Below are 13,835 nucleotides of genomic sequence, written 5' to 3'. Positions count from 1 at the left end.
GAATCCCAGTTGGAGGTGAATATAAAATGTTTAGTAAACGTCGAATGTTAATAAAAGGAAGACGGTTTTTAATAAAACCAGTTTGATCATCAGAAATAATAGAGGGAATAACAGTTTCTAATCTATAAGCCAAAACTTTGGCCAAGATTTTAACATCAACATTAAGCAAAGAAATCGGCCTATACGAGGAACACTCCGTTGGGTCTTTACCCTTTTTTAATAAAAGAATAATAGATGCCTTATTAAAAGAGGGTGGCAATTTACCATAATTAAATGAGTCAGATAATACTGAGAATAACTGAGGAGAAAGAAGTGAAGAGAATGATTTATAAAATTCTACTGGGAACCCATCAGGTCCAGGAGATTTCCCTGAAGACAATGCAGAAATTGCAAAAGATATTGCTTCTGATGATATAGGTGCATTAAGTTTGTCTTTAAAATCAGATGAAAGCGAAGGAATATTCAGATTATTTAAAAAATGATCAACAGAGATATTGTCATTCAAAGATTCAGAGGAATAAAGTCAAGAATAGAAATTTTTAAATGCGTCATTGATTTCTAAGTGATCCGATGTGAAGTCTCCATTCTCCTTCCGGATCTTTGTAATATGTTGTTTGGCTTTGGAACGTCTCAGCTGATTGGCTAGAAATTTACCAGATTTGTCACCATGAATATAGAAGAGACTCTTACTTTCAAGAAGTTGGCGTTTGACAGGTTGAGTAGACAGAAGATTAAATTTAGTTTGAAGTTCTACACACTTCTTGTATAATTCAGGATTCTTAGTTTGAGCATACAGTTGATCCAATTATTTATTCTGATTAATGAGGTCTAATCGATCTGCACAGGACTTTCTATTAAGATTAGCTGTATAGGAGATTATTTGACCCCGCAAATATGCTTTCATGGCATCCCAGACAATCTGGGATGACATTTCAGATGATGTATTGGTGTTAAAATAAAAGGTTATCTGATCCTTAATAAATTTTAGAAAATCATCATCCGATAATAAAGTCGAGTCAAGACGCCAGTGTTTATTCCTCTGAGGGAGACCAGGAAAATTTAAAGACAAAATAATTGGGGCATGGTCAGAAATCAGTATACTCTGATAGAATAGGCAAATGGAATAAGTTGATTATCGAGTGAAAAGTAATCAATTCTAGTAAAGGTATGGTGAACATGTGAAAAAAAAGAATAGTCTCTCTCAGTAGAAGGAAACACCTTATATCAGAGATAACATAATTAGAGAAAAAAGAGTGAATAGCTAAGGCAGATTTAGTAGGTAATCTAGTAACAGAGAATGATCGATCCAAATTAGGATCTAACCAACAATTGAAATCGCCACCCAGTATAAGAGAGTATGAGTTTAAATCCGGTAGTGAGGAGAAAAAACGTTCAAAAAAATTAACATCATCAAAATTGGGAGCATACAGGTTTGCTAGTACAACTTTAGTATTGTATAATTTACCAGAAACAATAATAAAACGGCCGTTTGTATCAGATATCTTATTATGGAGTTCAACAGGAATATTTGAATTAATAAGGATGGAGACCCCACCCCCAGCTTTGGCAGCAAAGGATGAATGAAAATGCTGACCCGCCCACTTTGACAGAAGCCGAGAATGATCAAAACTACGAATATGAGTTTCTTGAAGGAAAGCAATGTCAGCTTTGAGTTGTTTAACATGCGAGACCTTCCTTCTTTTAACAGGATGATTCAATCCCTTTACATTCCAGCTCACAAATTTAAGAGAATTAACCATTATCAATTGTTAGTGCATAGAAGGTAGCCCGCATATAAAAAATCAAGCAGTACAATAACAGTCTGGGAGAAAAAATGTAAACATAGATCCGTAGAATCAAAACAGAGGCATATCCTGAAAAACAAAGGAAAACAAAAAAAACAGTGAGTAGTGTTGGAACTGGAGAACCCACCCCCCCCCCTTGCAATCCAAAATTAGACAGCTACCTAAAAGAGCAGCTAGCTCTACCAAAAAAATTAACCCAAGTATGACTTCCAGTTCTGTGTAGTTAACAAAAGTTCCGTATAAATAATATAGCAGATAATAACTAATTTATGCACTAGAAAACAGAATTACAAATAGGAACAACTTCAACAGAAGTATAAAACTTAATACAAAGAAAATCAGAAGAAAACTACCCGCGAAAAATTATAAAAGATTGAAAAAAAAGGAGGGAGAAAAGGGGGAAATTATAAAATTCAAAGAGAGTCCTTATCAACCATTTACAGAAAAAAAAAGCAAAACTTAAACTATGTATCAACCAACAGGGAGGCCTTCAATAAAAACTCCAAGCCTCCAAAACAAGTTAAAGACAATTTTAGTTCTCTATAGATAAGGTTATACAAAAATAAAATAGATTACACAGGTAAAATCTAAAAGTTTGCAGGGAAACATTAAACTTAAATTATCTATTTAGAAAATATATACCAAGTCCAGGGAGAGATTGACTACAGCCCTTAGAGTTTCAATAGATAATGACTGAATTATTCAAGTAAAGTCTGAGTTTGGAAACAATAGTTTTACTTCGAGAAGTACTTATCAACCATTTTAGAAGGGGTCAGGCCCGTTCCGAGGAAGACGAGGTGGCTGGAAGACTTCCAACAAACGCCTCAGCCTCCTTCACTGATTTAAAGCAGTTATAATCTCCAGTAGTAAGCATAATTTGAAGATCGGCTGGGTTTTGGAGAGAGGGTCTGAATCCGCGATTAAAAAGCACTTTCATTACACCTTTAAACTCAGCATGCATCTTCAGAACCTGGGGGGCAAAATCCTCCACAAAACGAATGACCGTATTTTGAAAAGGAAAAGTACTTCTGCGGCTTGCCTCCATCATCAAACGGTTTTTCACCTGGTATTGATGAAAGCATAAAATAATCGGCTGTGGGCAGGAACCCAGAATTGCTCGAGGAACATAGATCCTGTGTGCCCTTTCAAGCTCAGGTGGAGTCAGAAGTAATTCTTTCCCGAAAATCTCACAGAGAAACTTGGAAAAAATTCAACGGGAGGGCCCTTTTCGGTGGCCTCTGGCAAACCAAGAATTCGTAGATTGCAACATCTGCTCCGATTTTCAAGATCTACCATTTTGGAAAAAAGTTTACTATTCTTCTCCACTAGGTTGGAGCAGAGAGTTTCAAGATATTGAACACGGCGTTTTAAATCTTCAGAAGTTACGTCAATGCGAGATAAATGTTCAGCATGTTCATCCACTCTAGCATTGATCTGATCCAATTTGACATTCAGCTGGTTGAAAGAAGTTCTAACTTCAGTTCTAAAGTCCATTAAAGTATCTTGTCGATGTTGTTCCAGAACAGCGAGAATGTCAGCCGGCAAAGCCATAGAAGTTTCCTTTTTCCCGGTTTTAGTACTTTTGGTAGCCATTATAAGATAGATGTGTTCGCAGGCAGGTAAAAGAGAACTAATAAAATACCTAACTAAGGTTTAAGAAGGGAGACATATAGTGCAAAGGTAAGAAGGATAACGGAGCAAAAGTTCGGAGCAACTAAACAATCGCCATCTTACCGGAAGTCCCGTATTATTTTATGATGAAACAAATAACTTCAGTTATATTGTCAGCTTTATAGAAAGCTAAACCTGCTAGGAACAAGAATGCAAGCAAAAAGAGACCCGAAGTCTTCGTTAATATGTTTAAAAGTGCAGTCTTAGTTTTATGGCGGACTAAGTGTAACTCCTCCAGGCATCACAAGGAATCTTTGTAGACCCATTTGGGTAGCTGCATCAACTGTAGTCAGAAAACACACTGTTCTTATCACATCGTTGGAGATGTTATGCTTCTTACTCCCATGTTTTTGGCCAGCTCCGTCTTTTAACTTTTAGTCATCTCCAAAGTCCTCTAACTGATGTCCAGGTTGAAATGAACTATGTAATGATGTAACTGTTCTCTTAGCCTTCGAATGTGAACACGTTCACATGCTCAGGAATCTCAAGCCTTACAGGTTGTACTAAGGTAAAACCAAAAAGAAATATGACACAACTTGAAGTTTAGTTATTCCTGTGCTGCTACTACCAGTGCAAAGTGGTCTTCAAGTACACCATTCTTCTGCAGGTTAACTGTGAATAGATGAGGTTGGTCTGCCGTTTATGCTATAGTGCCGTTCTAGAGATGCTGGTATTAAATAAGAGTATGCCTCATTATGTTATCAGAACAATGTAAAATGTTGTTGGTCCAAGTACACTCTTTAGGGTCTGTTGAGTCATCACACCCACCTCCATTATGTTATTCTGTAGAGTGTTACAACAAGGATGCAATCCAGTTAAGCAGTTGATTAAACAATTCTTGTTAATCAGGTTTAGAGAAGTTGACCTCTTTTCACAACTCCCTTTTGGGTCCATCTTTAATCAGTGATCTTAAAGTCCCACTTTCTGAATCAGGTTCGGAGCAGGTCCATTCTACATCATTATGTCATTTTCCATGGTTCCCCTACTCTGGAATTTTCTCCAGGCATTGTAGGTATAATTCCAAACTAAAGGATTCAATACACATTTCACTGTAAGGTTAAAACATGAATGTAAATCCTTGTAAATCTCCTCTGCAATAAACAGAAATAATATATATTAAAAAGTGAGGTAGTGTTCACGGATTCAATGTCCGTTTAGTGATCATATGGCAGAAGGAAAGAAGCTGTTGCTGAATTGTTGAGTGTGCCTTCAGGCTTCTGTATCTCTTACCTGATGGTAACTGTGCTGTCTTTACGACAGTTATTTAGTTTATAATATTTTCGCTTAGTAATTCATTCAATAGTATTTTCTAGTTAGAATTAGAAGTGTTTAAAGTATATTCATTGCATGTAAAATATATCGGCATGCGATGACGTCACATCCGGTTTCGCCGCGTCTTGTGGGAAAATACCGGTTTGAAATTAGCGCGAGGGTGGGGGCTTACCATGAGGCTCACCTGAGCAGAAGTTGTTTTGCAGGCATGAGAAATCACAGTGAGAGCAACGCTGTAAGTTAATAGATAATCGATATATTGAACTAAGATGTTAATGCCGATCCTGTTAGAAGTAACGACGGTAGATAATGTTTATGCTTTCGTTAGTTAAAGAGTCGCGGATAGTTTGCATGGAAGTGTATTTAAAGTAGTCAATGGAGCAGGTAAACTCTCCCTGTATACTGCACCTTAGTGTAATGTAGTTATAGTCACCTTTGCAAGTATTTACACTTGAAATGTGATATTAAGGAAGGAACAAATACTGTATCAATCTTGTATTGTTTTATCAACAGTTTTCACCATATGTTAATGTGAAGAGTGAACAGTAAATGGTTAATCTTACTGCGATCTGGTTCTTATTAACTGTGGTTTATCTCGACATTAAATTCGACGTTCGTGACACGCGAAGGAGAACGTTACAGTAACAGTGAGAATTTTGCCAAAGGGCTCACATCGTATCAGATAATGATCTGTTACCCAACAAAATACAACATGATCATGTCTGCAAGTACAGTAAATGAATTTTGTATTTCCCTTAGATGGCTTATTAGTAATTTTTATCTGATGGACATTTTCACATTAATTATTCAGTGTATTATCCAACTTACATAATAAGATAAAGACTAAATGCATTAATCAGTGTTGTAGGTCCTCTCTGATGTGCTAAAATATCTACATCAGCAAAGCAGCTTGGAGTGCTATACTAGTACCATACATTAAATAATAATTTAATACAGAATATTTTGTAAAATAAAATGCCAATGTTTGATGTAATGATAATGAAAGTCTCCATTTTCCCTTCTGCAGGAAAATGGATGCCAGACAGAGCCACCTCCCAGAGCAAGTTTTTCATCAACAGCCAACCAGGTGAAACTATGCATGCATGTTTTTTTTTCTCAATGGTTGCTCACTGATTATCTGTTATTTGTGAAGTGGGGTGCCGTCACAATCATAATCGATTGAAAACGGACGTGGGAGCATGGAGGAACATCGGGAAGTTCCAGGAAGACCTTCTTCATTGCTGCTACTGCTATGAGGTCCGGGACTCTGCTGGGAAGAACAGGCCCCCAGTCCTCGGGGTCACATTGCCGATGGCCATTGGTGGGGCTGTCTTAATATGCTCGGCAGAGGATGGTGCTCGGAGAAGTTGTGCTGGAGGGGATGGGCGTCGGCTCGGAGGTTCATCGGACTTGGAGTACGTTGCAGTCAGGTCGCTTTTGGTGTGTGCTGCGTCTGCAAGGCTGGGTTCGACGGAGCTTTCATTGTCTGCTGTGTCTGCAAGGCTGAGTCGGGCGGCGCTGTGGAAGTCCATAGCGCGGTTATTCCCTTCTGCCGCCAGCGTGGGATGGCGAGTCTGTCGGGACCCTGGGGACTTGTGGGAACTGTGTGGTGGTTTCTTTTGAACCTATAGTCCTTGAATATCTTTGGACTATTTTTACTGTGCCCATGGTCTGTTTTTTGTAACTATATGTTGTAATTATGTGGTTTTGTGCAGGTCTTGTAGCTTTAGTTTTTGGTTTCGTTTTTGTCTGTTGGATTTGGAGGTCCTTTCTGGGGAGCGCGATATTAATACGCAGCAGCCTCTCCGGACTCTGGATTGGGGATTGCCAAACGTTATGTGGATTTTCTGGTGTAGTCTGTTTTGTCATATGCTTTTGTGATATCATTCTGGGGGAATGTTGTGTCATTTTTTAACTGCATTGCATTTGTGGTTTCTAAATGACAATAAACTGAATCTGAATCTGAATCATTAACCAGTGAAAGTACAAAAACTCACTGATTGATACATAAATCAAATAATATTACTGTCTAAGGACACACATACCTGAATGATGTCCATTTGTCTGATTTTGTGCCTTTTTGGTGTCACCAAAGCAAATATAGTTTGAAAATTTTAGCTGTCTTCATGTCTTTTTAGTTTGAGTGAAGGATTAAATTTACATAACATTTCTTGTGATACTCATCTTTGCCTTCATGCAAATTATTCTAATTTGACAAGATAACTTAAGTTTTCATTCTAATCATTTTCATTTATAATTTTGCTACTTTTAAATGTATTTTTCTCAGCCTTTTCTACATTTGCTTTTTAAAACTATTATAATTGTTGTCCTTTCTGTAATCAGCACTGAAGTTAGTGCTCTACTGAGAGCTTTGCATACGAAATGTTACATTTTGTAGAATGGATGCAATTGAGTTTTTAATGGCATTCTTAACCATATATGCTGCTGTATAACTATACTAGTTCTGAATAATTATTTCATAATTCCTGATTTTTAAAATACTACTGTTTTAGTAGTTCCTTCAATGTTTGTTCATGATTTTTTATCTTCTATCATATTCATATTTGTATCCTTGTCTTCAATTTGTTTTTTGTATAATATTTAAAATGTCATTTAAAATTTTCAGCTTCAAACTAATTTGCAAATATCAATATTCTTCAACCTGATTAATTACTCATTGATCTTGGTGATATTACTGTTGTTGCATTTCATAGCTCTCTTATGGAAGGTACATGATTACTAGAAAAGGGAGATTCTCAGCACAAAGTCTGCTAATTCTTTATGGAAACTTGCACGAAGGGAATAGCCATTGCTATCATTTGTTCTTGAACAGAAAATGCTGACCGACACATTCAACATATTTCATTCTTCATCTGATTTATGCACTTTTCCAACTTAAATTATAGTTCTATGATAAGGGATTTCTTAAAATTCCTGTATCAATGTATTGTTGTTCTTATCTCGAACACTAATCCAGAGATATTGAAATTTCTTATGATTACCGTAGCCACTTTCTGTAGATTTCTGTAGCCACTTCTTATCTGCTAAAGCAATCCTCTTTCACCTTTATCATTTCAAATTAATTGAGTTAACCTTTATGAAAAGTAATTGCAATCTGTTCAGTTCAACATGATATTTCAATGTTGTCTTGTTCTGCTGTTTTCTGTTTTGTTAGCTCATACTTAACTAAAGTAATTCCTTTATTTTCTTTGAAAACCATAATCACCCTTGACAATTTTCTGTTGTTATTTTTCAGTATTACTATTCTCAAATATTGTCTATTTTGCTCTCAGTGGGAGATATTTGATGCTTATGAGGAAGAATTAGCAAAACAAGTGGTCAAGAAAGAGAAGCCAAAGGTACAGACTACAAAGAAAGATGAAATATCAAAGAAAAAAGTATCAGCTACTGAAAGCATGGTAAGCGTTTGTCATACCTAATGATAATAAAGATTTGCATAAGCTGTCTACTGAATTTCACTCTAAATAATCAACTGTTCACAGGTGCCTATGTACTTGTGTACCACTTAAAATGTGCAATAGAGAATTAGCAGCTCTGAATCACACTACATGATTCTCCTGAAATTCCATGTTTGAAACTCTTTAATCTTCCAATTTACCCAGTTCATATTTCATTCTAACCTTGAACTTGAGCTTTTAGCCCTATTGTATCTTCAGCCTTGAAGATATAGACTGGTTGCAGGTAACCCAGTATCTCAAACAACATTGAAGTTGTACAAACTAGATCAGATGCAATCAAGAGTATTAAAGGAAATAAGGGTAGAAAATGTGCAGTGCTGGCCACAATATTCCAGTATTTGATGTTGCGATGTTTGACGAGCTTGGCAGTTAGCCTGTGGGTGTTTCATCACCAGATGAAGTGATATCCTCAGTGAACAGTTGTTGGATGTTTCTCTCTGGGAGTGCTTGCATTTATATAGGCCACAATCCGCTTGCCTCAGTCCAGGTAGCTACTCTTTCAGTTGACCTTTGAAATCTATTGGCTTGTGTTTCTTTGGCTCTTAAGGGGTTTTAGGTGGTATTTATTTCCATATGCTTTGAAACATGAAGACTGAGAGGAACATTATTTTAAGCAGGACACCGCGGAGATTCTGGCGCAGGCATGAAAATTTTTAGAAGCATGGTTCTATTCTGATAACTCTGTAAACAAACATCAAAATAGACATTATCTATGAACCCCTAAGAGCCAAAGAAACATGAGCTAATACAATTCAAAGGTCAACTGAAGGGGCAGCCAATCAGGACCGAAGCAAGTGAATGATGGTCTATATAAATATAAGCACTCCCCCAGAGAAAAATCAACAACTGTGCACTGAGGTCATTGCCTGATGAAACATCTACAAGCTAATTGCGAAGCTCAGTGAACACCAAACTTCTCAACCTGAGCTACCAGTAGTCACCATCATTCCAAATTCCAGTGTTTCTTTGATGCAAGGAATCTCTGGATAGTCAGTAGTGAACAAAATCAAACCAAGGAATTATAGTAAGAAGTTAATATTAAAGTCAATATATCCAATTGCACAAAACTCCCATAACAAGATTAATGAATAGTACAAGGAGGGATAACTGCAACTAAGATGTAACATAATATGCATCCAACCAAGAAGCAGGCTATGGTGGAAGACACAGTGGGGATAAGTGGAGGAGTCAATTTTGGGTCCACAACTTATAACTCTATGTGTTACTAATCTGAATGAAGAAATTGTTGGCATTCTGGCCAAATTAAAGATGATAACAAGATAGATAGAGAAACAGGTAGCATCTCAGAGGTAGAGAGTCTCCAGAAGGTCTTGACCTGTTAGGAGAATGGGCAAAGAAGTGGCAGATGGAATCCACTGTTGGGAAGTGTGGAGTTATGCACTTAAAAATCATAATTCTCAATAAATGTATAGTAAAGATAAAATCTCTATGGGAAAGTGATCTATTCATGGTTAAATAAACAAGTTGAGTATGATATTGGATTTAAAAAGTGTCTTATAATGAAGATAAAAGAAGTAGAAATTCTGAAGATTGGGAGAGTTTTAAGAAACAACATTGAAAATTGAAAAAGAGGAAGATCTTGGAAGAAAATATGGGAGTAAACCAGGAATAACAACGTAAATGTAAAAGTAAGAGAATAGCAAAATCAAATATGGATACTTTTATAGTATTATAATGGGGGATATGGAAAATCGGCCCTCATTTAATTATAAAGCTATATCATTCTCATTCATAAGATCTTTTTCCTCCCATTGTCCTCAACCTTTGAGAGATATAAAGGGCTGGACATTTTAGAATCTGTTAAGTTGAATCATCCTCAACCACAGAGAATTACCTAAGAAGGCAAATTAAATTCACTAAACTTAGGAAGATGTTTATATTTTTATTTAATTTACATTTATATTGATGCACCAAGTGAGTTTGACTGTTCCAGTTTGTAAACAATATGGACAGGAAAGGAATGGAGGGTTATGGGCTAAGTGCAGGTCAGTGGGACTAGGTGGGAGTAAGCGTTCGGCACGGACTAAAAGGGCCGAGATGGCCTGTTTCCATGCTGTAATGGTTATATGGTTATATGGTTAATTCGGCATTGGTTAACTGTATCACATGTTTGGCATTCAATATTTACAAAACCGATCTCGAACATCTTATAAATTATTAAAAACTTGAAGATCTTCCCTTATATTTATGGTTGCATATAAAGGAAATAAAAAATTATTTAAAGCATCAAATCTATTATTTATATACGGTATGTATAATATGAAGTATATTCAACATCAAATCCAGCACCTGACCCAGCAAGTAATGTTTGCCATACCCCGTTCCAACTCATCAGAGTTCCAATTCCCATGCTCCGTTCTGATGAGCCAGAGTCCTGGTTCTTACACTCCTTTTAAAATAGTCAAGGTCTCATTTCCCTTGTGCTCTTTACTGTGTTAACTGGTTTTGACTCTTTATAAAAAGTGATTTGAACGATGTGTTTGGTATTAATTTGATGTTAGTAGTCCTGTAAATGTGCTTGTCCAGCACCATCAATGCCCAAAACTTGCTTACTTAATGTAATTTATATTGTTGCTTTTGTGAGAAAAGGATTCAAGGTTCTCATTTTGATGTCGTGTTAAATGCAGCAATATGTTCCTAAATATTCAGCAAAAATATTTATTTTAATGACCATTTGCTTTTTAATTTGCTTCTCTATTTGTATATGTTCCAGGGTGATGATATTTCAAGAGTTGCTAAAGTGGCTAAAATAGTGGAACGAATGGTGAACCAAAACACTTTTGATGATATTGCACAAGGTAATTCAAAACTAACAGGCCTTTAATAAAATAAAACATATAATTAACAATATTGTATATACCTACTTTAATGTTGAAGTCCTTCTTTGTAAATTATTTATAAAATAACAAAAATTATACTACTTGGAAAGTGACATTTTTATAAGTTCCTATTTTTCATCCAGGGATCCAAACATTTGGAGTTGCTGTACAAACCACAATTTCATCCTCTATATTGTCCCTAAATTGTTTGCTTGACGTGCAGTATGATGAACAGAACATTTTCAGACACACATTGCAAAGAGCAAATCAATTGTTTATAGTCCCCAGAGCAAATTCTTTTCCCTCACCATTCTCTGTTTTGCTCCATGGAAATAATCAAGGCTAAACCAGACCGACCACCATTCTTGACCTGAAGATGACTTTCATACCACATACTCATGCCATCAAGAAAATTAAATATTTCCAATTCTGAGAACTTCTGTCATTCCTAATCACAAATGGTACTTGCACTTCTGGTTGAAATTGGAAACATGCCTGCACATACAATGTACTGTAGGTTGACCATCACGCCTTATCCTTGAAAAACCTGAAACAACATAGAAGTTCAACGTTAAAAATAAACTTATTATCAAAGTACATATATAATACTATATTCATATTCTTGTGAGCATTCACAATAAATATAAGAAACACAATAGTCAATGAAAGACTGCACCTAACGGAACAGAAAAACAACCAATGTATGAAAGACAGCAAACTATGCAAGTAGAAAAATAAATTTAAAAAGTAGATTGATTAATAGATAAATAAATAAACATACAAATAAATAAGTAACTCAGCAAGCAAGCAATAATTATTGAGAACATGAGGTGAAGAATCCCTGAATGTGAGTCCATAGTTTGTGGGAACAGTTCAGTGATGGGAAAGAGAAGTTGAGTAAAGTTATTCTCTCTGATTCAAGAGCCTGATGGTTGAGGGGTAATAACTGTTCCTGAATCTGGTGGTGTGGGTCCTGAAGCTCATGACTCTTCTTCATGATAGCAGCAGCAAGAAGAGAGCATGGTGTCCTTGATGATGGATGCTGTTTTCCTATGACAGCGGTCCATGTAGATGTCGTCAATGGTGGGGGAGGACTTTAGCTGTGATGGACTAGGCCATATGCACTACTTTTTGTGGACTTTTCTATTCAAGGGCATTGGTGTTTTCCTACCAGGTTATGAAGCAACCAGTCAATCTATACAAATTCCACCACACATCTATAGAAGTTTGTCAAGTTTTTGATGACATGCCAAATCTTTGCAAACTTCTAAGAAAGTAGAGACACTACTGTGCTTTCTTCATCATGGCACTTATATGTTGGATCCAGGACAGATCCTCTGAAATGGTAACATTGAGGAATTTAAAGATGCTGACCCTATTCATCTCTAATCTACTGATGCGCACTGGCTTATGGACCTCCAATTGTCTTCTTCTGAATTCAATATCAGTTCATTGGTTTTGCTGACATTGACTGGGCGTCTGTTGCTATGGTACCATTCAGCCAAATTTCCCTCTAATATGCTGATTCATCACCATCTTTGATCTGGTCAACAACAGTGATGTTGTCAGCAAACTTAAATATAGCTATGGAGCTGTGCTTAGCCCCACAGTCATAAGCATAACATGAGTAGATCAGGAGATTAAGCAGATCACCCTATGGTACGCCTGTGCTGATGGATTATGCAGGTTCAAGGTTCATTTTTATTATCAAAGTATGCATGTACAATACAACTCTGATATGTGTCTACTTCAGATAGCCATTAAATACAGACATTTGCTATTGTCCTGTTGTGATGTTAGGGAAATTCAAATGGATCCAAGTTGTTTCTTAGGCAAGAGATGATATGCTTCATCACCTTCTCAAAACACTTCATCACAGTGGATATAAGTGCTATTGGATGTTAGTCGTTGAGGCAGGCTACCATCTTTGGCACCGGTATAATTGAAGCCTTCTTAAAGCAGGTGGGTACCTCAGACTGCCAAAACAAGAAGTTAAAGATGCTGGTGAACGCTCCAGCCAGTTGATGATCACCGTTCCATAGTCCTCAGCTAGATACCCCGTCTGGCCAGAGACTTTCTGTGGGTTCATCCTCATGAAGGATGCTCTCACATCAGCCTCAGTGACTGTAATCACAGTGTCTTTGGGGGCTGTGGGAGTTTATGAATGTTCCTCCATGTTTTGATGGTTAAAGCAAGCATAAAAGGAATTGATCTCATCTGGGAGCAAAACCTTTTTGTCATCCATGTCACTTGGTTTTACTTTGTAGTAGGTGATAACATTCATGCCCTGCCACAGTTGTTGAACATCCTTCAGTAATTCAAGTTTAGTCCAGAACTATACTTCACCCATGAGATGGCTTCCCGGAGATCGTACCTGGACCTCTTGTATTTTACTTGGTCTCCAGAGCTGACCCTTACCAAACTGCAGAGCTCATGGTTCACCCAGCGCATCTGGTTGGTGAAGTCCCTGAACAATTTTGTGGGGATGCACTCACCTATGACTTCCTTTATAAAGTCAGTGCATTCATTCCGATCCTCTGATGAATATTGAACATGGCCCAACCGACAGACTCAAAGCTATCCCATTGCTGCTCCTTTGCCTCACCAAATCACCTCTTTGTTGTCCTTGTCTTTGGAGCCCTGCTCTGTAGCCCTAGTCTCTATACAGGTAGGAGGAGGACAGCCAGCTGTTCAGATTTCCCAAAATATGGTTTAGGCATGGATGGTATGCATTCCTAATTGTAGTACAACAGTGGTCAAGTGTGTTG

At 37.0% G+C, this 13,835-nt stretch overlaps 1 protein-coding gene across 1 annotated transcript in view; it reads left to right on the top strand.

Moving 5' to 3' along the window:
* dnai1.2 (dynein, axonemal, intermediate chain 1, paralog 2) overlaps window positions 1–13,835 on the top strand; it is a 149,686-nt gene that overhangs the window by 44,971 nt on the left and 90,880 nt on the right. The window contains exons 9-11 of the mRNA XM_059989591.1: window positions 5,776–5,835; window positions 8,042–8,167; window positions 10,962–11,046. Of these exons, the coding sequence (XP_059845574.1) occupies window positions 5,776–5,835; window positions 8,042–8,167; window positions 10,962–11,046 (271 nt within the window). The remainder of the gene's footprint in view (window positions 1–5,775; window positions 5,836–8,041; window positions 8,168–10,961; window positions 11,047–13,835) is intronic.

The sequence above is a fragment of the Hypanus sabinus genome, chromosome 14 (assembly GCF_030144855.1).
Source record: "Hypanus sabinus isolate sHypSab1 chromosome 14, sHypSab1.hap1, whole genome shotgun sequence".
In the NCBI taxonomy this organism is placed as follows: domain Eukaryota; kingdom Metazoa; phylum Chordata; class Chondrichthyes; order Myliobatiformes; family Dasyatidae; genus Hypanus; species Hypanus sabinus.
Note: the sequence above shows the minus strand (reverse complement) of the source record. Positions and strands in the feature narration are given on the sequence as shown.